This window comes from Bombina bombina, chromosome 8 (genome assembly GCF_027579735.1).
Source record: "Bombina bombina isolate aBomBom1 chromosome 8, aBomBom1.pri, whole genome shotgun sequence".
Lineage (NCBI taxonomy): Eukaryota > Metazoa > Chordata > Amphibia > Anura > Bombinatoridae > Bombina > Bombina bombina.
This window is the reverse complement of record NC_069506.1, coordinates 131,649,455-131,677,174: the sequence shown is the minus strand read 5'-3', so window position 1 is coordinate 131,677,174 and position 27,720 is coordinate 131,649,455. Positions and strand designations below refer to the sequence as shown.

Sequence of the window (27,720 nt, the reverse complement as noted above, 5' to 3'; positions counted from 1 at the left end):
TCTTATCCACAGGTTACCCTTTGCGCAACCCAGATATCCTGTTACGAGTTAAGCAGCAAGATTGTTCTTTTTTAAGTGGTCAACACAACTCCTCAGAAGAATGTTTTATGAGCCCTAGAGAAAGTATGTAAACTACCCCCCTCCCTCCCCAAAATGTGCTCTGTTTGCATAAAATAAGGGTTTTATATAAGTTGATAAATTGGTTGAAGTAATTGTTGACATGGGAGCTGTAAAATTGTAGAATATAGAGTTATGAAAAGGGTTCTGAAATATAAATTCCATGCTGTATGTTTTATTGTGGAGTAAATAAAGATTATTGATAAACATAAATTATGATGTTGGTGACAGACTTCATAATATACGTTTTATAAATCAGAAGATAAACCCAATTAAAAGTAAAACATGGCTGTAGATAACATTAATTTCACTTTCATGTAGCCTGTCCTTCACATTTAAACATATTTTGCCCTTCTTTTTTTATTTTTTTCCAGGTTGTTTTCTTTAATAAGGTAGTGAGAGTCCATGAGCCTTGACATATGGAATTAAGCTCCACTCCACCAGGAGGCAGGCAAAAATTACCCATCATACCAAAATCTGTATTCCTTTGCACCACCTGATTCCCCTCAGTCTTCATTTTTGCCTTCACTGGACTATGGATCAAACCTGGAATTCCATTTATTCTGTCACCTATGTTCAAGAAGGTGCTTCCAGTTCCTGTCAATAAAGCTGATGCTTGTGAATCCATTCCTAAAGGGGATGGGGCCATTTCTACACTTGCAAAAAGAACTACAATTCCATTAGAGAATAGTACGCCCTTCAAAGAGCCCATTGATAGGAAAGAATTTTTGCAGGGAGGTTTTCTATTCAAACCAGCTGTTAGCATTGCCTAAAATGCGGGGGCAGTGGCCCTTTGGTGTGACTCCTTATCTGAAATGGTGTCTGACGAAATTTCTCTGAAATTAATTTAACATCAATGAATATAATCAAGGTAGCAAATTCCTTTATTTGCGAAGCAATCATGGACATTATTCTCTTAAATGCTAAGAATGCAGCTTTAGCTGTTCCTGCTAGATGGGCAAAAGTCTTAGGACATGGTGTCAAAGAGTAAACTTTTACACCTTACTTTTCATGGAAAGATCCTTTCTGACACAGAGTTAGATGTTATTTTTGCTACGATTACTAGTGGTAAGGGAGCTTTCTTACCTTAGGACAAATGCTCTAAAGGCAAGTCTAGAATGGGGTGTTTTTGTCCCTGTCATCATTCCATAAATCATAAGTCCTAACTTTCCTCAACTCAAAAGTCAGACTCCTCCAAGTCCTCCTGGAAATCAAAAAATTATTTAAACAAAGGCAAGCAGACAATGAAATGCTCTTCTGCTTCTGAGACAGAATGAAGGTATGGTCCCCATTCCAGATTTTCTGTGGACTGTTCCTTCTATCCCAAGAACCTGGTAAAGGCAGAACAATTTGTAAAATATCTGGAACACATGGTGATGGTTGTTCCCGGTTCCACTTGAAGACCAATGCATTGGTTTCTATTCCAATCTTTTCATAGTGCCAAATAAGAAAGGCACATTCCCCCAATTTTAGATTTTAAAATCACTAAATAAATTTCTAAGAGTTCCTTCAGGTTCCATTCCTTTTACAAGATTTTCACTTGCACCCTCTTCAGCTCTGTATGGTCAAGCGGTGGAATGCAGAATATACAGACTTATCTTAAACAATTGGTCTGGAATGCAATACCAGACAATCTTTCTTGGTGGATAGCTAACAAGACTCTGATTTAGGGAGCTCCCTTCCTATGGCCGCCCTTAGTAGTAATTACAATAAATGCTAGTCGTTCAGGATGGGGTGTCATCTAAGAGTTTCGGAATGTGCAAGGAGTGTTTGGTCCACTCTGAAGGCGAGGCTAAAATTAATGTGTTTAGAACTAAGCAACTCTCAGGGCTCTTCAGAGTTGACCTCTTCTCAAGCAGGAGACCTACCTGATGTTTCAGTCCGACAATGTCACTGCAGTGGAATATATAAATCATCAGGGGGAAATGAGTTTTTTAGTGATGGAGGTCTTTTGCATTCTATCTTGGGTGGGACAAAATCTGTGTATAATTTCAGCCATTCATATGCCTGAAATCAACATCGGAAGATGACTTTCTCAGTTTCAAGACTTTTCATTCGGGGGAATGGTCCCTCAACCAAGAAGTTTTCAATCAAATTGTGACTCATTGTGGTATGCTAGAAATCAATATCATGGCTTCTCATTTGATTTACAAACTTCCCAGTTACTGTGCTAGATCCTCAAGTGTCTCTCATAGATGCTCTGGTAGTTCCATGGGCATCTTTCCTCCGTTCTACTTCCTGAATCTTAGCTTGGAGCAAGCAGGAGAGATCTCCAGTAATTCTTATTGCTCCAGCTTAGCCATGCAGGACCTGGTGTGCAGATCTTATCTGGATGTCCCGTTCTCATTGGACTCTTAATTTTCAAAGAGCTCTTCTGTCTCAACATCCTTTTTTGCATCCAGACTTAAGGGCGCTGAATTTAACGGCTTGAAAATTGAGCATTTAGTTCTGCGCCAAAGGGAATTTTCTGAGCCTGTGGTCAATATGCTTATTCAGGCAAGGAAGCATATCACAAGCAAGATTTATCATAAAGTGTGGAAAGTCATTCTCGTCTGGTGTGCCTCTAAGTGTTTCCCCTTTGGGTTTCTTTTCGAATTCCAAGGATTTTACAATTTCTTCAAGATGGTTTAGAAAAGGGTTTATCAGCCAGTTCCTTGAAGGATCAGATGTCTGCCCTTTCAGTTTTGTTCCATAAAAAGCGTGTAAAATTGCTAGATATTCAAACCTCTGTTCAGGCACTTGTCGGGATTAGACCAGTAGTTAGACCAGTGGCTTTTCCATGGAATCTCAATTTAACTTTGTGGGTGTTGCATGTTCATCCTTTTGAACCTATGTATAATTTGAACATTCAGGTTTTGTCATGGAAGGTTTTGTTTCTTTTGGCGGTTTCTTTGACCAGAAGAGTTTCCAATCTTTCTGAATTGTCTTGTGAGGCTCCTTTATCTTGTTTTTCATCAGGACAAGACCTCACTAAAATGTCTTACCAAAGGCTGTTTTTTATCAGACTATTAATCAAGAGATTGTTGTTCCTTCCTTGTGTCCTTCTCTGAAAAGTTGTAAGGAAAGACTTTTACATAACTTGTGTCAGTATATTTATGAAAATCTTAGCAGTGCTATCCAAATAATATATATAAGTTTATGGCAGGGTTATAAACACAATACAAAGAAATAGAAACCCTTATCAACCATGCACCTACTAGACCATACAATTAATATAAATATCTGAATTCTTTTATTTAGTTAATATCCATAAACATATTGAAGTATATTTGCAATAAAAGGAAATGAAACAAAATTTATATGCGTTAAAACCAACTCTTAAGATATGCTATCCTTCTTACAAAACCCAGAAAGATATACCTTCACAATTCAGCCTTTTATTTATTTAACACAATGGGACTAAAAACCTTTAACATCTAAGCAATACAATTCTAAACAGTGTTTATAAAACAATAGGATAATATATATATTCTGCTATTTACCTGCAATTTATCCTAATACAAAATTAACTGACAATATCAGAACTTGCATAGATGAGTTACTTGGTCACTCAGACGCAGATTTAAACAATATATGTATATAGGCTGTGAAATGCTAACTTGAGAAAAACACACTGCTTCTTTAAATCTATTAAATACAAATTAACTATGCATATAACTTATCTTACAAAACCTTGAATACGTTACCAAAGTAAAAAGCAGTCGATATCCGATATTCCTTGGTAGGAATTATTTTACCTCAGATCACCAATAAGTGTATATCGCAATCAATGAGAAGGGTAGATTAGCTTTGCTCAAGTAAAGTGGTATCTCACCCCAGCGGGAACCAGTTACAAGTTTTAGCTTCAGCAGAAAATCTGTCTCTTTCTCTCCATTGCATTCACTTTTTATTTGGTTTTCCCATCACTGGTAAATTGTGGGTGGCCCTGCGGGAGCTGACCTTCCCATTGGTTATCTGGGAAGTCTAAATCGGATTGGCCCTTGGAAATTTCATTTTTAACAGCCAGAGAGAACCTTCTGGCTGTAGTTCTCGCAACATAACACCAGGTGGCAGCACAAACAGACACAGCAACATTTGAAACAACTTAAGTCAGTATTTCTATGAAATGGTTATTAATTTTATCATAATTTACTGCGACAACTATTCATAATATTTGTTTTGGATAAGTTATATCTTAATGAATTTTCTGATCATTTTGATATGAAACATCACATATCTAACATTATATTAAAATAACTTATATTTCATAGTTATATCACATCAAATATATATCTCATAGTCATATCACATCAAAGTAACTTCCATATTTTCATCTCACTATATTTTAAAAGATGTATGTGAAACTTTATAAACATTTATTTGTATGTTTATATGATATGACTTAATTCATTTCATGCGGCATTCCGTCTCTTTCTAAGATTGATGCTCATGACCAATGGTTGTCTGCAATAAAAATAGAAATAATTATTAGAGATGATCCAATCATTAATATGTGTATGGTCCATAAGTATTTATTTATATTCTTAAAAACACAGAGGCTAAGTAAGATCTTTTGTGTTTTCAAAACATATATATCATTTCTATGTATATCTGAATTTATCTGTCTGAAAAATATAAGCAAAACAGAGGTTATTACACATTTTTGACTGACTAAAACAGTTACCTCCCAAGCTTAGCAAATACCCATGTAATAATAGTATAGAATTAGACAATTTCCTAAATTTCTATATTTAATACATTCTGAGGCATGTATTTAAACAGAGAGAGAAAAAAAAAAATGTTTATTTGCTGTCTGCTTACGTGAACTTCCAGAGTCACACCTTAGCATTTGTCTGTGTTTCCCAAGGCCTTTATTGCTCCACATGGGGTCAATCCATGAGGAATTGTAAAAGTCTTTAAAACAGCATATTTCCTGTTTAGCCAGCAGTGCAGATGTGTATTTGATAATTAACACCCATGTGCATAAAGTTGTTTCTCTATGATTTTGATCAGTTCCAAAAGGGTAATTCAGACATTTCGTCTCCATATATTTGCCTGTATCCTGAAACTATGTTATATTTTAGTTCCTTGCTAAATTATACAATTGCATAATTTAACATATTGAGTGTGTGAGATCTCCCAGAGATAATCCTTTGTTCTCCTTTCAGCCAAGAATGTCTCCTGTGCAATTGGAGTGGGGGAGATCTAATCCTTTGTCCTACAGACCATGTTCACATCCACAGATTTATTAAGTAAAGTTAAATATATTTCTATATATTATTTAATAATATTTCAAATACCTTGACATAAATCCCCCTTTCCAATTCAAAAATATGTAGGACACATGTATTTGAATTGGATCAAGGTTAGTGGTATTTGGTGAGGATGTTGACCGTACACATCATGGACAGTCTTCTATGTAGATAGTCTGTCAATTTTGAACCTTCATGTTTATCAGTTAGGCATCTTTAAACTATAGTATGTCTTTAGTTCATTTGGGGATATGACACTTCATTCTCCCTCTATGACTTGTAGTTGGGATCTGGGATGACACGCTCGCAATTGATTGATATGGACCCATTTATCTATGAAACTTTCATTTTTGGGGATCCGTATTTTATAGGCCACTGGAGATATTTTGTCAGTAATGACGAAAGGACCTTTCCATGAGGGAAGAAATTTCTTCTCCCTAACCTGATCTCTTCCAAAGTTATAAAGATAAACTTTATCATTTATTTCATATTCCTTTTTGGATGTTTTGAGATCATAATAAGTTTTAGTGGCAGTTGCGGCTCTTTCTAAATTCCTTTGAGCAAATGCAAAGGCATATTGCAGGTGCTTTCTTAGGTTTTCCACATATTGATGTGTATTGGCAGCATTTATCAAGTTTTGGTCTGATGTACGGTACAGCAGATGCTGAGGTAGAACCATTCTTCTACCAGTCATCAGTTCAAAAGGTGACATTTTGGTAGCACTACTTGGAGTTGCTCTTAATGCCATTAAGACTAGAGGTAGTTTTACATCCCAGTCTTTACCTGTTTCACTCACAAACTTTTTGAGGATTTTAACAATAGACTGGTTGTAACGCTCTACACCACCACTTGAGGCAGCTCTATAAGCAATATGGAGCTTTCTTTTAACCCCTAGTATTTTCCACATTTTTGTCATCACTTCGCTAGTGAAGTGGGTCCCCCGATCTGATTCGATTCTTTGGGGCAAACCAAATCTGGAAAATACATGGTTGATGAGCAATGCTGCACATGTTTCAGCACTATTGTTAGGTGCACTAATGCACTCTACCCATTTAGTGAACAGGCATGGCACGGTTAACATGTATTTGTTACCTCTTGATGATCTTGTTACTGGGCCAATAAAATCAATTTGTATATCTGACCATGGCATTACCATCCCCCTTTTCTGCAATGGCGCTCTATGCGTTGGTGCAGTGGGTTGGAACTGTGGGCAGATTAAACACCCTTGACAGTAGGTTTGAACATATTTCAACATGTGTGGCCAAAAAGCATAATCACGCAATATTTCATACGTGAGTTTGGCACCGCGATGACCAGATGTGGGAGCATCATGGGCATGTTGAAGCATTAGACCTCTGAACTTGGTGGGTACTACCCACTGCTGGATGCCAGTTTTGGAGGTTCTAATTAACAAACCATCCTGTAACTTGAATTGTGATTTAGATTGTATTAAGATTCTCAGATCTTCTTTGCCAATACAATCATCTTTTGAGATGGGGTTGATTTCAGGATCTTCTATGTGTTTATAGAAGATGCCTACAATGGGGTCTTCTTTTTGACTAGTGATCAGGTCCTCACTAGGAGAATCCTGACTCCATTGTACCAAGTTAGGCTCACTCTGTTGTTTTGCCTGGTTTCTGGTAATGGCTTCTACCTGAATTGCACCCATTAAGTGGTCAATATTAAGGAGTTCTCCAGTTATGGCTCCTTGTTTGGCTAATGAATCCGCAAGGTCATTGCCTTCCTTATCAGGACCTAGAACTCTGGAATGACCCTTGGTCTTTTTCCAGTGTATGGTTAAATCATTGGATACTACCAGATTATCAATCTCGCAGAACAACTTGCCATGCTTGACTGGTTTGTTATTGCTTTTCTGCATGCCATTTCTTTTCCAAGTTGGCAGGTATTCAACAAAACTGTCACGCACATAATTTGAGTCAGTTATGATCACAAATTCATGAATACCATGTTCAATAGCCATTTCAATGGTTTTGAAAACAGCAGTTAGTTCTGCAACTTGACTGGATCTTGGTCCAATGTTGAAACCTATAGATATATTTGGGAATCCATTTGCCCCAGTTATACCAATGCCAGCGACTAATCTGCGCTCATTATCAATAGTGGCATGGTAAGAACAACCATCAACATACACCCAAGGTAATGTTTGGCAATTTTCCTCATTGTACATTTTATATGGGGAAAGCAATTGTTCCTCCAGAAAATCATCTTCTGATAATTCTTCCCCAGGATCTCTAGCAGTACAGTCGTGGAGCTCAGCAAGCCCTTGTGCGACTGGATTCTTTTTATTCTGCTTGTAGCGAATTTCTAAGGGCCAGCCTTGTAAGGAAAGAGTCCAAGCTGTTATGCGGCTATTAGACAAATTCCCATCTCTTATTCTCTCACTTTGCAAATATAGCAAAGGCTGGTGGGCTGTTTCCACAATAATTTTCTCGCCCTGTATATAGCTGCGGAAATTTTGTAAGGCCCATACGGTAGATAAGAGGGCTTTTTCGCAATCGCTAAATTTTATTTCTACTGGGGATAGATTTTTGCTCGCATAAGCAATGGCTTTGTTCAAATTATCATGCTTTTGGTATAGCACAGCACTCATGCTTATATCTGTGTAACCTGTCTCTAAGAAGAAAGGTTTACCACCTTCAGGGTACGCTAAGCAAGGTGCTTGAGTGAGTTTTCTCTTCAGCTCTCTGATGGCTGTCTCTTGAGACTCACTCCAGTGCCATTTCACATCTTTCTTTAGAAGAAGTAGTAGTGGTTTAGCTAATTCCGCATAATTATCAATGAATTTGCGAGAATAATTCGTCATACCCAGGAATGATCTCAATTCCTTTAAGTTAGTTGGGTTTTTAGAATTCACTATAGCTTCCACCTTTTTCTTCTGGGGATTTAATCCGTCAGAGGTAACTTCATGCCCCAAGAAGTTTACACGAGTGCGGCACCATTGAGCTTTTTGCAGGGATAATTTGACACCTGCCCTTTTAAGTTGGCTGAGGACGTGTTTAAGTTCTGTGATGTGTTTTTCAAAGTCTGTGCTTTTGATTAAAACATCATCAACATAAGATAAGGTCCCCCTTTCCAGTGCATCAGGCATAGCCTTATGCATGAATACAGCAAATTCATGTCCAGAATTTATGTATCCAAATGGAAGTCTCTGGAATGCATACTGAACCTTTTGGAAGGAGAATGCTAGCTTATATTGGTCCTCTTCATGTACCTTTATGGTCCAATATCCCTGCGCGCAATCAATGGCAGTGAATATTTTGGATCCCTGCATTTGTGCTAGGCACTGGTCAATGTATGGTACAGGCCAGACAGACATGTATACTCGTTTGTTTAGCTGTCTTAAATCAGCACACAAACGCCATTGTCCATTGGGCTTAAGGACACCTAGAATAGGATTATTATAAGAGCTGTGCACCTGTCTGATAATACCTCTTTCTTCCAAATTCCTTATGATCTCTGTAAGAGAATCATATGAGGCCAAGGGAAGTCTGTATTGTTTGACAAATACAGGTGGCGCATTAGGATCTGTTTGTATTCTTGCAATGTGCAAGTCTGTGGTACCACAGTCATAAGAATCCTTAGCGAAAATATCCTTGTACTCCATCAGGAGTTCTCGCAGCTGTTGGCGTTCATCATCGCTGGAACAGCCATTAGCTAAGGATATTTGCTCTTCGACTATTTGCTGAAATCCTGGAAAGATTTCAGGCTGTCCTATTTCATAGGCTTCTTCCAACCTAGAGGTGAGGTCCCCTTGATTATAGTTTACATTGCTCCCATGACTCTGGGTATTGGGGTAATCTTGCTGTTTGATTGGCTGATCAAACACTAGAGAGGCTTCTTCAATTTTACAGATGCCTTCCTCTGAGCTGAAGGGATAAATAGACTGAATATTAAATAGACCCTCTGGCATAGATGCAAAGGATTGTTCTATTAATTGTTCTTCAGTTAAGTATCCGTCAGGTATTAGCCCAATTACATTATTCTGGAATCCAAAAGTGTAATAACTTGATTCCAGTGCATATCCTATGGTAGTTCCCTTGGATAATGTTATATCCTGTGGGGTCATGTTATGCACAATAATATGTATTGGAACAGTTCCAATATTCACCATAGGAGTGTAGGTTACTGTGACACCCAGATTTTGTATTCTATGGGAGAGGCAAATCAGTGTTTCAGAAGTTTTTAATTTCTGCCCTCTCTTTACCTGTAAGGGTAAAAGAAATTTATCAGCCCCAGCAGGAATTATAACATCACTAGATACCTGCATATTCACAGCATATGGCAATTGCTGGTTTGATTTCAGGGCTGCATTTTCATCCTGAAATACTTCAGGGTCCCCCTTTAACCTGCTCCAGAGGCAAGAATTAATCAAATCTATTTGTATGGCATATCTATGTAAGATATCATTGCCAATGTATATTTGATTATGGGGAGTATTTAAAACTAAAAACAGGTGCTTCACTGACTTATTACTGATAGAGATAGATAATAAGCACTTAGCTGTGATGTTATAGCTTTCAGACCTGTCATCCAGGCCGTTGACACTGTGGTCTTGGGGAGAAAGATATTTAATCACTTTAGGTTCAGCTATTTGCGCTAATAAACCTTCGCTTATATAGCTAGCTTCCTGTTTTAAGTTTATTTTAGCATACTTGGTTTTACCAAGGTCATGTACTTGTATAGGGATAAATAGATCCTCTTTAACTCTCTCAATCCCTGTGAGGTATTGAGTGTGGCCTCCCCCCTTAGGGATTTTATGATCCCCCTTGTGGAGTGCTATGGTTAATACATCGCCATCTAGGGAAATATTCGCTATCTTTCCAGGCGATATTTTAAAAGTATTACCATCAGAGCCACTAAAAGGAGTCTGATCATCTATTTGTAGGATAGTGATTTCAGGTACAGAGTTATTCCTGAAATGAATCTCCACAGCATCTGGTTTCTCTTCTACCACGTGACAGCTATGTCGGGCGCGAGATATACCAGATTTTTCATAATTGATAGGCCGTTTAACTTGTGACCAAATTACATTATTTATGCAATCAATTATGGTGCTTAATCGTTTCAGGAGATCACTACCAATAATTAAACGATCAGTTGGCAGATCCACTATAATGACAGGGTGTCTTATGACCCTGTTCCCCAATTTAAATTTTAACCAGGCAGTACCGTAGACTTTTAGGGAGTCACCCCCAACACCTATTAGAGAACCGTCAAATTCTCTTATTTTGGGTTTGTGGGGTGTTAGCTCATTTAGCTGTGTGTAGTACCTGTGGGATAAGATAGTTGCCTGTGACCCAGTGTCAATTAATCCCCTGATAGGGTTGGAGACTGAATCTTGCAGCTCAACTAGTACATAATATCTTCCTGCAGTTTCTATCATTTCACACATAAAATTTGCATTCTTGTACATCTGTGGGCTTCGCCACGTTTTACCTGGATCCGCTGTGTCATTCGATGCAGAGGAAATTTCATACCTACCTGTTTCCCCTATGACAAGGTCAGCTGGGTTCTTGTGTACTGCATCTGTGGAAATAATGTTAAGAGAACACTGCAGAGGAAAAGTTTGGTTAATTTTTCCCGGCTGATGTCGCTCATTGTCACAGCTAATTTGTCCGTTTCCGGTCTGTGGGGAGATAACATGATTAGTATCATTAATATTTATTACTACATTTTGTATATCTCTCCCCTCCCCTTCAGGTGATACTGCAGTATTTATGACTGTGCCTGTGGTCCACTGCTGACCACTGGCTGTACCCCTAAAAAAGTATTGTTCGGTTGCTGAGCCGTAGATTTTTGACTCATATTAGCGATTTGTTCGCTCAACCGATTTAATTGGGTAAACAGCATATCGACCTGATTGTACAAGTTACCTCTACCCCTGGGCCTATCTCTTGGTGCCCCATTGTACTGATTCCTGGACCATTGGGTTCCCTCCGAATCAGGGCCACTATTTCTATTCTGGCGTGGTTGCCCCTGGGGTTCAGCTTGTTCAGCATTAGTACTTTGGGGAGCATTATATACCTGGGGTGTCTGGTTACCCTGAGAATATCTTCGCCGTCTATTGTATCTACCCTTGCGCGGATACCAATTATTTGGTGAGTATTCTCTTTGTGAGTAATTATTCACCTGATTATGTCCCCCACTTTGGTTATAGTCTCCCTGCGCCTCAACCTGTGTAGGGGGAGGGGCAGAATTAAACCTCTGTGGAGATGGCCTGTTTTGACTGGCCACCTCTGCATAAGTCCTCTTGTTAGACTCCAAATTGAGGGGGCTAGGTGACACCCTAGTTTCTGCCACAATTTTGGGTTTTGACTCCTTTTTAACCCCCTGCTCACTGGACTGCTGAATAGAGTATAACTTCGTACTCTCTTTGATCAGCCATTCCAATGAGCAGTCCTCATCAAAATCTCTAGCTAAGTTGATTTTGATGGGTGTAGGCAATGCTTCAAAAAATAAATTTACAAATTCTGAGCCATCAAATCTGGGATTATCTTCAGCCATACTGTACGCATTTTTCAATACAGAAAGGAATTCGACTGGACTCTGATTCGCACGACACTTTAAACCATATACCGCTATTTTCGCGGCAGTTTTAGTGCGATATTGCCCGAATTCTTTTCTGCATTGTTGTTTTACCCCATTCCAGGAATGAATATTCATATCCTTTAGTGAAGCAAAGAATTTGTGATGCTTACTGTCAAATACCCAAGGCAGAAATTCAATTTTCAATTTCTCACTTGTAACATTCATTATAGCTAACGCATTTTCAAAAGCCTGTAAATGATCAATTACAGATGTTGTTCCCTTATTGGAGAATATAGGTACTGCGCGTTGTACGAAGGTGATTATTTTATGGGAATCATAGACTTTATCAGACTTATTTTGGGATTCTCTGTTAGAGTTTCCCTCCCCCGCATCAGCTGCGCTACAGCTGTCCTCTGGATTTACATCCTGAGGGGATTGTCTATTTGGGAAATCTACTTCTGACCCGTTAGGGGTCATTTGTCTATGTTGTTCTATATATTTTCGTACCTCGTCCCTGACGCGTTCGCTAAAGGAGTTAGCATTATCTGTATTATTCTCATTGCTAATATAGGGGTTTTCATTATGGCGATATGACCTTTTTAAATCGCTTAATTCTCTCTGGCTTTGCGCAAGCTGTTTATTTAAATCTTGTATCTGCGCGATTAAGTCCATATTGTGCTTATCTAAGGTGGCTAGGTTTTGGGCAAATTCATCCATTTTATTTTTGGCTATTTTTAAACCCTCTTCGCGTCTGCGCGAGGAACGAATACTATTTTCTAGCTCCTGTATTTGCAATCGTTTGTCTGTGACACAAAACGACATTTCGTCAATTATGCATATTAAAAGGGGCCAGGATTTTAGTATTAGTTCTTCTCGCTTTTTGGGATCTTTGCATTGATTAATCATTAATAATTCCTGGAAGAATTCATTCTCTTCATTCCACATATTATTATTAACGGTAATATTTTTAGCCCTAGTTTCAAGCATATCCATAAAATCATTTAATTCACCCGCAATATTAAACTTCCCTTTAAGGTAACTTAAGATATCTTTCTTAAGGACCTGACCTTTAGTAATAGGTATGGTTATGGGACCAATTTCATTGCTATGTATAGAATTAAATGAGTCACTTCTGGCTACAGACATTATTGTATTGGTTTAGTATTTATTTAACTAAAATGCTAATACAATTTTTGCCAATAAAAAGAGAGAAAAATGTTATATTTCAAAAAAAAATTATTAATTTTGAAATATGAAAAATTAATATTCCGAAATATGAAAAATTAATATTTTTGATTAATTTTGAAATATGAAAAATTAATATTTTTATTAATTTTTCAAAATTAATCTTTAATAATATTTCAAGATATTAATGTCAATCTCGAAATATGAAAATTAATATTTCAACTTTTCAAAAAAAAAAATTATATCTTCAAAATATTGATATCGAAATATGAATTTTTTTTTTATTTTTTTTTTCTCTTTTATAATAATTTCTATTTACTTACAAATATATTATATCAATTATGATGGATATTATTAAATCTCAGAAAAGTGCCTCCAATTATTATGTCAGTATATTTATGAAAATCTTAGCAGTGCTATCCAAATAATATATATAAGTTTATGGCAGGGTTATAAACACAATACAAAGAAATAGAAACCCTTATCAACCATGCACCTACTAGACCATACAATTAATATAAATATCTGAATTCTTTTATTTAGTTAATATCCATAAACATATTGAAGTATATTTGCAATAAAAGGAAATGAAACAAAATTTATATGCGTTAAAACCAACTCTTAAGATATGCTATCCTTCTTACAAAACCCAGAAAGATATACCTTCACAATTCAGCCTTTTATTTATTTAACACAATGGGACTAAAAACCTTTAACATCTAAGCAATACAATTCTAAACAGTGTTTATAAAACAATAGGATAATATATATATTCTGCTATTTAACTGCAATTTATCCTAATACAAAATTAACTGACAATATCAGAACTTGCATAGATGAGTTACTTGGTCACTCAGACGCAGATTTAAACAATATATGTATATAGGCTGTGAAATGCTAACTTGAGAAAAACACACTGCTTCTTTAAATCTATTAAATACAAATTAACTATGCATATAACTTATCTTACAAAACCTTGAATACGTTACCAAAGTAAAAAGCAGTCGATATCCGATATTCCTTGGTAGGAATTATTTTACCTCAGATCACCAATAAGTGTATATCGCAATCAATGAGAAGGGTAGATTAGCTTTGCTCAAGTAAAGTGGTATCTCACCCCAGCGGGAACCAGTTACAAGTTTTAGCTTCAGCAGAAAATCTGTCTCTTTCTCTCCATTGCATTCACTTTTTATTTGGTTTTCCCATCACTGGTAAATTGTGGGTGGCCCTGCGGGAGCTGACCTTCCCATTGGTTATCTAGGAAGTCTAAATCGGATTGGCCCTTGGAAATTTCATTTTTAACAGCCAGAGAGAACCTTCTGGCTGTAGTTCTCGCAACATAACACCAGGTGGCAGCACAAACAGACACAGCAACATTTGAAACAACTTAAGTCAGTATTTCTATGAAATGGTTATTAATTTTATCATAATTTACTGCGACAACTATTCATAATATTTGTTTTGGATAAGTTATATCTTAATGAATTTTCTGATCATTTTGATATGAAACATCACATATCTAACATTATATTAAAATAACTTATATTTCATAGTTATATCACATCAAATATATATCTCATAGTCATATCACATCAAAGTAACTTCCATATTTTCATCTCACTATATTTTAAAAGATGTATGTGAAACTTTATAAACATTTATTTGTATGTTTATATGATATGACTTAATTCATTTCATGCGGCATTCCGTCTCTTTCTAAGATTGATGCTCATGACCAATGGTTGTCTGCAATAAAAATAGAAATAATTATTAGAGATGATCCAATCATTAATATGTGTATGGTCCATAAGTATTTATTTATATTCTTAAAAACACAGAGGCTAAGTAAGATCTTTTGTGTTTTCAAAACATATATATCATTTCTATGTATATCTGAATTTATCTGTCTGAAAAATATAAGCAAAACAGAGGTTATTACACATTTTTGACTGACTAAAACAGTTACCTCCCAAGCTTAGCAAATACCCATGTAATAATAGTATAGAATTAGACAATTTCCTAAATTTCTATATTTAATACATTCTGGGGCATGTATTTAAACAGAGAGAGAAAAAAAAAAAAATGTTTATTTGCTGTCTGCTTACGTGAACTTCCAGAGTCACACCTTAGCATTTGTCTGTGTTTCCCAAGGCCTTTATTGCTCCACATGGGGTCAATCCATGAGGAATTGTAAAAGTCTTTAAAACAGCATATTTCCTGTTTAGCCAGCAGTGCAGATGTGTATTTGATAATTAACACCCATGTGCATAAAGTTGTTTCTCTATGATTTTGATCAGTTCCAAAAGGGTAATTCAGACATTTCGTCTCCATATATTTGCCTGTATCCTGAAACTATGTTATATTTTAGTTCCTTGCTAAATTATACAATTGCATAATTTAACATATTGAGTGTGTGAGATCTCCCAGAGATAATCCTTTGTTCTCCTTTCAGCCAAGAATGTCTCCTGTGCAATTGGAGTGGGGGAGATCTAATCCTTTGTCCTACAGACCATGTTCACATCCACAGATTTATTAAGTAAAGTTAAATATATTTCTATATATTATTTAATAATATTTCAAATACCTTGACACTTGGATGTAGTCAAAACGTTGAAATTTTATCTTCAGGCTACTAAGGCACTTAAACAGTCTTCTTCTTGTTCATTTTTCAGGCCCCCATAGAGGGCAGAAGGCTACTTCTATAACTTTGGCCTCTTGTGTGAAACAACTGATTCACAAAGCCTACTTGGAGGCAGAAAAATCTACTCCACCTTGTACTTCTCATTCTATTAGATCTGTAGCCACTTCTTGTGCTTTCAAAATTTTCTTCATATTTTTATGAAATTTTATAATTTTGATTTGGCAGGAAGTTTCTCCATGCCGATGTGCCTGCCTCTAATTTTCTGTCAAACCCTTTTTTAATGGTATTGTTGACTCAACAGCTTGGGTTTTAGATCCCATATGTGAAGACTCTTGGACTTTCACCACCTTATGAAAGAAAACCAAAATATATGCTTATCTGATAAATTTATGTATTTCATGGTGGTAAGAGTCCACGAGACCCTCCCTATTTTGTCTTAAGCCAACAATTCTAGCATGCACCTCTTTAACCTGCTATGTTGTTTCTGCTTTGTCCTTTTTCTTGGCTATACGGTAGACTGAGGGGAATCAGGAGGTCGGAGGGTTTAAAGGGACATTATACAATAGATTTTTATTTGCATAACTGTTTTGTAGATGATCCATTTATATAGCTCATACAGGTGTTTGTTTTGTTTTGTTTTTTTGCTGATTTTTAAATAACATGGTGCTGATTTTTAGACTCCTAAACAAGTCCCAAAGTTTTAGAAGTATACTGATATCTACCTCATCCAGCTTGCTCCTGGTTTTTGTGTAAAGAGTCTTTTCATATGCAGAGAAGGGGGGGTTGTCTGCTCTTTTTGCTATATAACCACTTTCAGTGGGTGTTCCAGCTAACCTTCTCAACAGAGCTACACTGGAAGTACGTTTTTAAACAGTTTTATTCTGGATTTTTATTTCATTATCTGTGCATTTTCTTTATAGTAGTGTCTATTATATGCAGTTATATAAAAATTGGTGTATACTATCCCTTTAATGTTGGGTAATTTTTGCATGCCGGCTGGTGGAATGGACTTAAATTCAATATGTGGGCTCTCACCACCATGAAATAGATTAATTTCAGCTCAAGAGCAGCAAAACACTTCTAGGAGCTTGCTGAAAACAGCCAATAATAAGAGAGAGTTTTTTGTAGCCACCAGTCACCAGCTAGCTCCCAGTAGTGTAGGATATGTATATATTACTTTTCAACAAATGAAAAGAGAACCAAGTACATTTGAAAATAGAAGTGAATCGAAAAGTGTTTTACATGCTGTATACCAATTGCAAGTTTAATTCTGGCTTTCCCTTTTAAATTACAGAAAATTGGGAGGGAGCAATATAAGTAATAAAAGTATATTGCAAAGTTACTTTACTATGTACTGTTAAGCATTTTATATTACAGTCTCAGTGTTTACTGTCTCTTTAAGACTGCAACTGTTTCTTCCGTTGATTTGTTTGTTTTTTGTTTATTTTGTTTCTGCATAATTCAATGTAATATATGTTGTCCACAGGTGATGCAGACCAGTCAGATGGTTCATTAAGCATTAAGGATGAAAGTTTCTATTCTGAAAAACACTTTGTCTCCACAAATGAGGGATCTGTCTGTTTTACCAAACTGAGTAAGAAAATATATTTCTATTTTTTTTTATTTTAGTTTTACTGAAATTTTTATCAGATAAAAAAAAAAAAACAAGATGCCAGTGGGGAATGGTTAATAGTTATGTTAGGGTCAAAATTTGTTAGATCTATGTTGCATGTTAAAGGGATATGAAACCTAAAAATGTTCTTTTGTGATTCAGACATAGCATTTAAAAAAAGTTTCCCATTTAATTATATTAAAAATTTGCTTCTTTCGCATGATATTCTGTGTTAAAGAAGAGATATCTAAGTAGGCATCTGGAGAACTGCATGGCAGGAAATGGTGCTGTAATCTAGTGCTCTTGCAAAACTGCTGCCATATAGTGATCCAGAAATGGACCGAAGTTCAGTGGAGTTCTCCCATATGTTTAAAAAAATGTGTGGAATGCGCTGACATTTGTGTGCTCATGCGTCCATTTTTTTGTGTTTAATCTCTAAGCTCCCCTTTGTTGAGCGCCATCCCAGAATAACCTTTTCTCTGCTCATGCGTACATTGTCAGGTAGGAAAAATTGACGGGAATGAAAAATTACTCCCGCATTCCTCATTAATGTGGTGACGTATACTTGCGCATGCCCAGTAAGCTGGTAGCAAATTTCGACGGAGGTCAAACTTTCTCAGCGCATTGCTCAAGTGTTTGCACATGCTGACTTCAGGCCCTGACTGCAAATACTTGATGTAACATATCACAGTATCTACCTCCGCCCCTTAACAACAGCAGAGCTTGTAATTTAATGTATATAATGTTAAAAACCTGCAAAGCACCCTGGTAAATATAAATATGCATATATAAGGAGCCATGGGTTGTCACAGACCTTTGCTAAAGTAGTTGCAAGTAATTAGAAATGAGCTTAAACATTTCTTGAAAATGCTTATTGGTATTTGTTTCTTGGTGCAATCTCTCTTGCTCTTAATGAACAAAACTATATCCACAACATTATACAGTTTTTCATGTTTAGAGTTAGACTTCCCCCTCTGGCTCTCATAGGTAGAATGGAAACATTGCATTACATTTTTCTTGTCTTGTGCCCAATGATGAATCTATATTTATATATGCTGTAATACCCAACCTACAGGCCCTGATGTTCAAAGCATTGTCAGGCTGACGAGAAATTGCCAGTTTGGGTTTGCCAGGCTCCTAGTCTATTGGTCTGTTGATATATTCTACCAAAGTGATCTGAACCTTGTTGTGCTGACGAGTGGCGACGTGTCTCTCATAGGATATAAAGGCGATCTCAACTTCAGCAAAAGTCCGCTGACATCACAACTGAGCTTCAATGTAGGCGGTGGGGGGGGGGCTGTCTTTAAAACATGTTTACACAAAATAGACTGTGCAGTCAGGAAAATAAAACAAAATTTGGTTTCTGTGTAGTAACACATTTCTTACTGTACATTCACTAGATTTGTCACAGTGGGAAATATCGCCACTGAGTAGCAGACGAGACTAATATGGCTGAAAAGGTATAGCTAAGATGGAGGACAGTTTCCCCATTAAAATACAGGTTACTCCCATGGACTGCTTATATATTTGCCATGTTTGCAATTGACTTTGTTAATATAAACCAAAAAACGTCCTATTAAAACTATAGTAGCTGGGGGATTGTAATAGTATAATGTTACAATATGTATGTAAACTAATCTTCTATTGTGTCATTAGGTGTGTATCTTTACTTATTTTACGATTGCGATAGCATGTTTGCTATAGTGCGATTATAATATTATAAGTAAAGCGTGATTGCAATATTGTGAAGTATGAATATTGCGATTGCACGTTATTTTAAGATTGCGTGTTCTCAATATTCACATTTACATTATATAAAGAACGTGCAATCACAATATTCACTTCCCCTTGTATCATGTGACGCCATCAGCCAATCACAGACTCCTATGTCTCTATACAGTTGAGCTAATGCCTCATAAAATGTGCATTTTGATAATGTAAGTAAATTTGAAACGTTTTTTTTTTGTTTTTTTTAAAGTCGTGCCCTATTTAAACAATTTAAGTTTAATTTTGACTTTAGTGTTAATTTAATCAAAAGTGATACATTGGAACTTTTTAAATTAAACACTAGAGATGAAAAACTATCCAGGGAAGGATCACCAAAATAAAGGGACACCATTTTTTTTGTTTTGTTCCTTCAAAATAATTTTCAATAAGACCTGAAGTATTATGTCCCATCAGTCCACTCAGATGCATTTTATTTATGGTCGAAAGTGTTTTAAATGCGGAACACACACACGATGGCCCTGGTATTGGAGCAGGTTAAGCTTTTGACAGTGTCAGTTGTGTGTACCAGAAGAGGCAATTTTTTAAAATTGTGTTTGAAAGGTTTTATTTTAGACGTATATGTTGTCCTTTTATTTTAATTCTTCTGTCAGCTTTATAGAAAAAGCTAGAGAAAAAAGGTGGTTTTATTCAGCACAATAGCATCTTAGAGACTGATTGTATTATATTTTACAATAGCCTCATTTAGGCCCTGATTCTAAAAAAATTGCCTGTCAAGACTGGTTTTCCATTCAAACACTCACAGGGGCAGCCCTCCTGGAATTTTATATAAAAAGGGGCTGTCCCTGCGAGTGGCGAGATGTCTCCCAAACAAATAATGAGAGCTCTCTGGAGGGCGACGTACAGAGGGGGAAACCGGCGTGTTTTAAAATATGAATATTATGCTTTAATACAAATCAAATTACGCTCTTTTCATTGCACTGTTCCTTAAATTCTCTGTAATTTTCATATGCATAGTTTTTCCTTTCAGAGTAATTAGTGTTGTGAGTCTTTTGTGTGAAAAAGTTTAGAGAATTACACATTAATTTGAGACCATTTCATATATGCACATGTTCATCCCATTTTACGAAAAAAAATTATTACACTTTGTATTTTGTTCTTTTAAAATACTAATTTCTTGCTTTTTTTGTTTTTTGCAGATCCAGTGTACTTAAATTACGATTTACACTATGCATAATAAATACGATTTATTCCTGTGTAACTTACCTACAAATTTTACATTTTTTTTTTTTTATAAAATACAGTTTTTGGTGAAGAATTTTGTTGCACCTTAACAATACAGTTTTTTGTGTGTGTTTTTTTGTCCTGCGTATTTTTGTGTAAATGGTTCAATTATTCATTTTGAACCAAACCTATTGAAAACACTCACTTGTCCAATTTTAGGGGGCGCTACCAACAAACTATCTATATAATGAGTGACTGTTTACCAATATTCTTTGATCAAACAAAGTGAAATATATATACAATATGACCATTAAAAGTGATGATATAGTCCAAAGAACAGTGATATGATATACAATGAGTGCACATATAGAGAATGTCTTATCTGAGTCCTTTATAAGTATTGGGCCTCCAAGCTAGATTTACTAGATGAATCCTTCTGTATTAATGAGTCCAGTAATAGGCCCAAAATCGCCTTCTAGGAGTGATCATGGCAGCTCCTCTCTGATAATAAAACAGCTACCCGGAATCTGTGAAAAGGGAATCACAAAAAAAGAGGGCGCCTCCTAGTGTGATACTGTGATGATAGTAGGTACAACAGGTCTTGTATTGTAGTTATACTCACAAATGGAGCAGCACCCAGTGTGCTAATTGACACAAGCTGGGAACTTGCAGTGTCCCAGCAAAACTGATTCCAAGGCTCTGGTAGTAGAGTATTAGGAATGATGATTCACGCTCAGGCTTCCATAATAGATGGGATATTTTATTACAACCAATTTTTCTAAAAACCTATGGGTATTTTTTAACCCAAGGTATATAAAAGCAAATGTTCACAAACAGATTGCAATGCGTTTCTCAGCTGGACTAGCTGTTTCCTCAAGCATCTCACAAAAATACAGTGTAGCAAGACACTCTGTTTTCAGGGTAAAAATTGACTTTATATCATGCAACCAAGGAAATAGAAGTGCTGGCAAACATTCTTATAGAAACCTTAGTGTGTATATTACAGTATTTTTTTAAGTATCCATAACACATGTGTTCCTTCGTTTTACAGCAGGAGACCAAACATCAAGAAAAGATTTTGAAGAAAAGAAGATAGAGAAAAGGCCAGCTGAAAAAGCCAGTGACAATATTCTTCAGTGGGACGACATTTTTGAAAAAAATGAACAAAAAACATTTCAAAGTGAGAAAACTACAGATTGTATGAAAAGCAATGAACTTGATAGCAACTTTTCCAGTACAACTGGTCAGAAAAAACAGAATGGAAAAGAGAGGCTTTTCATTTGTTCTGTATGCGGAAAAAGTTTTGGTAGCAACTCATTACTTGTAAGACATATGAGAATTCACACAGGAGAAAAGCCGTATTCTTGCAACCATTGTGATAAAAGCTTTAATGATAAATCTTACCTTCATAGACATTTGAGAACCCATACTGGAGAAAAGCCGTATTCTTGTACAGTTTGTTTAAAAACTTTCAGTCAAAATTCTAGCGTTATTGCACATATGAGAATTCACACGGGTGAGAGACCTTTTCATTGTGCTGATTGTGATAAACGTTTCAGTGATAAATCATACTATGTAAGACACATGAGAACTCACACTGGAGAAAAACCATATAAATGTATTGAATGTGAAAAATCTTTTAGTCAGACGTCAAGTCTTGCTTCACATATGAGGGTACACACTGGAGAAAAACCATACAAATGTTCACTTTGCGATAAATGTTTTAGTCAGCATTCAAGTCTTGTTATACACAAGAGGTTACACAGCCACGATGAAATGATATAACAATTCAAGGCTCTTAAAAGTAGGCTTTAATATTTATTTTTTTATTGACAACCTTAGTTTTGGAAATTTATATTCTTATATTGTTTTGTACTTTGGAAAAGTGTTCATTGTACACCTGTTTAGTTTCATTTGTTACATGACATGGCAAAGTTAATATGTTCTAATAAACGCACATTTCAGACAAAAAAGGACATAAGTTACATTTTACTCAACTTGAAGTATTTGTTTTTGACCTTGGAAATAAGATTACAAATCTGTTAAACTCTAAAGCTTTCATTGTTTAATAAATATTATGTATAGTAAAATAACTTTGCAGTATACTTTCATCTTTTATTTCGCCTACTTTTCTTGTGATTTGACTTAGAAAACTGTCGCCTAGTTTTAGAGTTCTGTGGTAGCAGTCAAAACCAGCGTTAAGGGCTCCTAACGCTGCTTTTCGCTGCCCGCTGGTATTTAGAGTCAGTCAGGAAAGGGTCTAACACTCAGTTTCCAGCCGCGACTTTTCCATACCGCAGATCCCCTTACGCCAATTGCGTATCCTATCTTTTCAATGGTATCTTCCTAACGCTAGTATTTAGAGTCTTGGCTGAAGTGAGCGTTAGAACTCTAACGACAAAACTCCAGCCGCAGAAAAAAGTCAGGAGTTAAGAGCTTTATGGGCTAACGCCGGTTTATAAAGCTCTTAACTACTGTGCTCTAAAGTACACTAACACCCATAAACTACCTATGTACCCCTAAACCGAAGCCCCCCCCCACATCGCCGCCACTCTAATAAAAAAATGTAACCCCTAATCTGCCGACCGGACACCGCTGCCACCTACATTATCCCTATGTACCCCTAATCTGCTGCCCCTCCCTAACACAGCCGACACCTACATAATATTTATTAACCCCTAATCTGCCCCCCCAACCTTACCTACACTTATTAACCCCTAATCTGCCGACCGGACCTCACTGCCACTATAATAAATGTATTAACCCCTAAACCGCCTCACTCCCGCCTCGCAAACCCTATAATAAATTTTATTAACCCCTAATCTGCCCTCACTAACATCGCCAACACCTAACTTCAAGTATTAACCCCTAATCTGCTGACCGGACCTCACTGCTACTATAATAAATGTATTAACCCCTAAAGCTAAGCCTAACCCTAACACCCCCCTAAGTTAAATATAATTTAAATCTAACAAAATAAATTATTTCTTATTAAATAAATTAATCCTATTTAAAGCTAAATACTTACCTGTAAAATAAACCCTAATATAGCTACAATATAACGAATAATTATACTGTAGCTATTTTAGGATTTATATTTATTTTACAGGCAACTTTGTATTTATTTTAACTAGGTACAATAGCTATTAAATAGTTATTAACTATTTAATAGCTACCTAGTTAAAATAATTACAAAATTACCTGTAAAATAAATCCTAACCTAAGTTACAATTAAACCTAACACTACACTATCAATAAATTAATTAAATAAACTACCTACAATTACCTACAATTAAATCAACTAAACTAAATTACAAAAAAAAAACCCACTAAATTACAAAAAAAAACACTAAATTACAAAAAATAAAAAAAGATTACAAGAATTTTAAACTAATTACACCTACTCTAAGCCCCCTAAAAAAATAACAAAGCCCCCCAAAATAAAAAAATGCCCTACCCTATTCTAAAATAAAAAGTTAACAGCTCTATTACCTTACCAGCCCTTAAAAGGGCCTTTTGCGGGGCATGCCCCAAAGAAATCAGCTCTTTTGCCTGAAAAAAACCCATACAATACCCCCCCAACATTACAAGCCACCACCCACATACCCCTAATCTAACCCAGCCAAACCCCCCTTAAAAAACCTAACACTAAGCCCCTGAAGATCTTCCTACCTTGTCTTCACCCAGCCGGGTATCACCGATCAGTCCAGAAGAGGGTCCGAAGTCTTCATCCTATCCGTCCAGAAGAGGTCCAGAAGAGGGTCCGAAGTCTTCATCCTATCCGGCAAGAAGAGGTCCTTCAGAGGGTCCAAAGTCTTCATCCAGGCGGCATCTTCTATCTTCTTCCATCCGGAGCGGAGCGGGTCCATCTTGAAGCAGCCGACGAGGAGCCATCCTTCCTCACCGACGGACTAACGATGAATGAAGGTTCCTTTAAATGACGTCATCCAAGATGGCGTCCCTCAAATTCCGATTGGCTGATAGGATTCTATCAGCCAATCGGAATTAAATCTGATTGGCTGATTCAATCAGCCAATCAGATTTTTCCTACCTTAATTCCGATTGGCTGATAGAATCCTATTAGCCAATCGGAATTCGAGGGACGCCATCTTGGATGACGTCATTTAAAGGAACCTTCATTCATCGTTAGTCCGTCGGTGAGGAAGGATGGCTCCGCGTCGGCTGCTTCAAGATGGACCCGCTCCGGATGGAAGAAGATAGAAGATGCCGCCTAGATGAAGACTTTGGACCCTCTGGAGGACCTCTTCTTGCCGGATAGGATGAAGACTTCGGACCCTCTTCTGGACCTCTTCTGGACGGATTGGATGAAGACTTCGGACCCTCTTCTGGACTGATCGGTGATACCCGGCTGGATATCAAGGTAGGAAGATCTTCAGGGGCTTAGTGTTAGGTTTTTTAAGGGGGTCTTGGGTGGGTTAGATTAGGGGTGTGTGGGTGGTGGGTTGTAATGTTGGGGGGGGGTATTGTATGTTTTTTTTTCAGGCAAAAGAGCTGATTTCTTTGGGGCATGCCCCGCAAAAGGCCCTTTTAAGGGCTGATAAGGTAATAGAGCTGTTAACTTTTTGTTTTAGAATAGGGTAGGGCATTTTTTTATTTTGGGGGCTTTGTTATTTTTTAGGGGGCTTAGAGTAGGTGTAATTAGTTTAAAATTCTTGTAATCTTTTTTTATTTTTTGTAATTTAGTGTTTGTTTGTTTTTTGTAATTTAGTTTAGTTGATTTAATTGTAGGTAGTTTAATTAATTTATTGATAGTGTAGTGTTAGGTTTAATTGTAACTTAGGTTAGGATTTATTTTACAGGTAATTTTGTAATTATTTTAACTAGGTAGCTATTAAATAGTTAATAACTATTTAAAAGCTATTGTACCTAGTTAAAATAAATACAAAGTTGCCTGTAAAATAAATATAAATCCTAAAATAGCTACAGTATAATTATTCGTTATATTGTAGCTATATTAGGGTTTATTTTACAGGTAAGTATTTAGCTTTAACTAGGATTAATTTATTTAATAAGAAGTAATTTATTTTGTTAGATTTAAATTATATTTAACTTAGGGGGGGGTTAGGGTTAGACTTAGCTTTAGGGGTTAATACATTTATTATAGTAGCGGTGAGGTCCGGTCGGCAGATTAGGGGTTAATACTTGAAGTTAGGTGTCGGCGATATTAGTGAGGGCAGATTAGGGGTTAATAAAATTTATTATAGGGTTTGCGAGGCGGGAGTGAGGCGGTTTAGGGGTTAATACATTTATTATAGTGGCGGCGAGGTCCGGTCGGCAGATTAGGGGTTAATAAGTGTAGGTAAGGTTGGGGGGGCAGATTAGGGGTTAATAAATATTATGTAGGTGTCGGCGGTGTTAGGGGCAGCAGATTAGGGGTACATAGGGATAATGTAGGTTGCGTCGGTGTACGGAGCGGCAGATTAGGGGTTAATAATAAAATGCAGGGGTCAGCGATAGCGGGGGCGGCAGATTAGGGGTTAATAAGTGTAAGGTTAGGGGTGTTTAGACTCGGGGTTCATGTTAGGGTGTTAGGTGCAGACTTAGAAACTGTTTCCCCATAGGAAATAATGGGGCTGCGTTAGGAGCTGAACCCTGCTTTTTTGCAGGTGTTAGGTTTTTTTACAGCTCAAACTGCCCCATTGTTTCCTATGGGGGAATCGTGCACGAGCATGTTTTTCAAGCTGGCCGCTACCGTAAGCAACGCTGGTATTTAGAGTTGAAGTGGCGGTAAATTATGCTCTACGCTCCCTTTTTGGAGCCTAACGCAGCCCTTCAGGGAACTTTAAATACCAGCGTTATTTAAAAGGTGCGGGGGGGGGAAAACACGTAGCTAACGCACCCCTTTGGCCGCAAAACTCTAAATCTAGGTGTGTGTTTTGCTCACTTCTTCCAAAGAGGCTGGATTACATACTGCACATTTTGGCAGCTGACTCTGCAACATTTTGCGCAGTGATTGATTGATTATTGCAGGCATTCATTTAAATCTATTTCTAATTGGCCACAGTAAAGGAGATGACATAAAGATAAGTGGTTTTTCAAGAGATAGACCAAGGACTGCACAAAATGCTAACAAAATTAGTTTCAGCTGCTTTTAAACGCTATTTTGCAATGCATTGCTTAATTGCTTGTATATAATTCAGTGCCTAATTACAGATTTATATATATATAGAGAGAGAGAGAGACAAAAGAGATTATATAGGATGGTGCAACGATAGGAAAAACTATTAGGAATAAGTCTCGGAAAAAACAATTGTATGACCCTTTTCCCAAAATATTACTAGTACAGAATAATATCATAGTCTGTTTCTCATAGTTCATAAATGAATGTTGCAGTCACTTTGAATAAAATTTTCTTCTTTCATATCATGGCAAGGGCACATCAAAAAAACATTACCCCACTGGGCTTCTTACTTGCACCCTACTACCTCAATCAAGGGTGCTTTTGCTAAATGTGAGTAGCCTGTTTTACTACTTGCATCAACCTCACTTGTTAAGACTGATTGATACGCACATGAGGCGCCCGTCTATTTTTTCTGTTACTCTAAACTTGTGCCACCTGATGTGTGCTGCCGACTTCTATCACAGGAGACTTAGATCTGTCTTTGTTCTTTTGGACTCACATCATTGATGTTATTATTAAAGTTTATAATATACATATAAATATTGTATCATTGTGGTGGAGCGCCCCCTATTTGCTATCCTTAGCTTGCTCTGTTTTTAGAATATTGTATACATCCTTGTATACAAGCCTGGTGTGATGTAAGCACTGAAGAGCGGGGATGGGGTATATACATTTTCTATGTATTTTATTGTTTTAATAAGCCTAATGAAACAGTGAATAGTTGCTGAGAAACACGTTGCTTTTTAATTTAAAAAAATGTATTATACACAAAGAGGTTTTTGTGTGACCCTATAGAGGTTTGCTATATATATTTCTGCATATTCTGGTTTGGGTCCTTCCACTTTCTAACTGTGTAGCGGCAAGAACACTGTTGTCTGTCGCTTCTCTGATCCGACTTCTGTCAGCTAGCCTTGATAATCAGGTGAGGAGGTGGAGTTTGAAGAACTTCCTAACACAGGATCGGTGGAAGCCGTGTCATTTCAGTGTGTCAGGGTGCCAGGAATCAGACTGAGACGAGAAGTGCAAAAATAATCACACCTTTATTAATAGCAAAATATAATAAAAAAATTCCACAAGTCAAATAACAAGCCAGGAGTCAAAACCAGAGCTGGTAGTCAGACGAGCCGAGTCAGGTGCCAAAGCGAATAGTCAGACGAGCTGGAATCAGGAACAAGGAAAACAGCAGAGTCAGGAACAAGCCAGGGATCAGGAACCAGGAAGGACGTCAGGCAGCCAGGTAATACACAGGAACTCTCACAAACAGGTCTGAGACAACGCAAAGGCAAAGCATACT

At 36.8% G+C, this 27,720-nt stretch overlaps 1 protein-coding gene across 1 annotated transcript in view; it reads left to right on the top strand.

Annotated features, from left to right (window-relative positions):
* LOC128638553 (zinc finger protein 239-like) overlaps window positions 1-22,377 on the top strand; it is a 71,950-nt gene extending 49,573 nt beyond the window's left edge. Inside the window, exons 6-8 of the mRNA XM_053690579.1 lie at window positions 13-123; window positions 17,210-17,317; window positions 21,336-22,377. Of these exons, the coding sequence (XP_053546554.1) occupies window positions 108-123; window positions 17,210-17,317; window positions 21,336-22,069 (858 nt within the window). The 5' untranslated portion in view covers window positions 13-107 and the 3' untranslated portion in view covers window positions 22,070-22,377. The remainder of the gene's footprint in view (window positions 1-12; window positions 124-17,209; window positions 17,318-21,335) is intronic.
* Window positions 22,378-27,720: the final 5,343 nt, after the last annotated feature.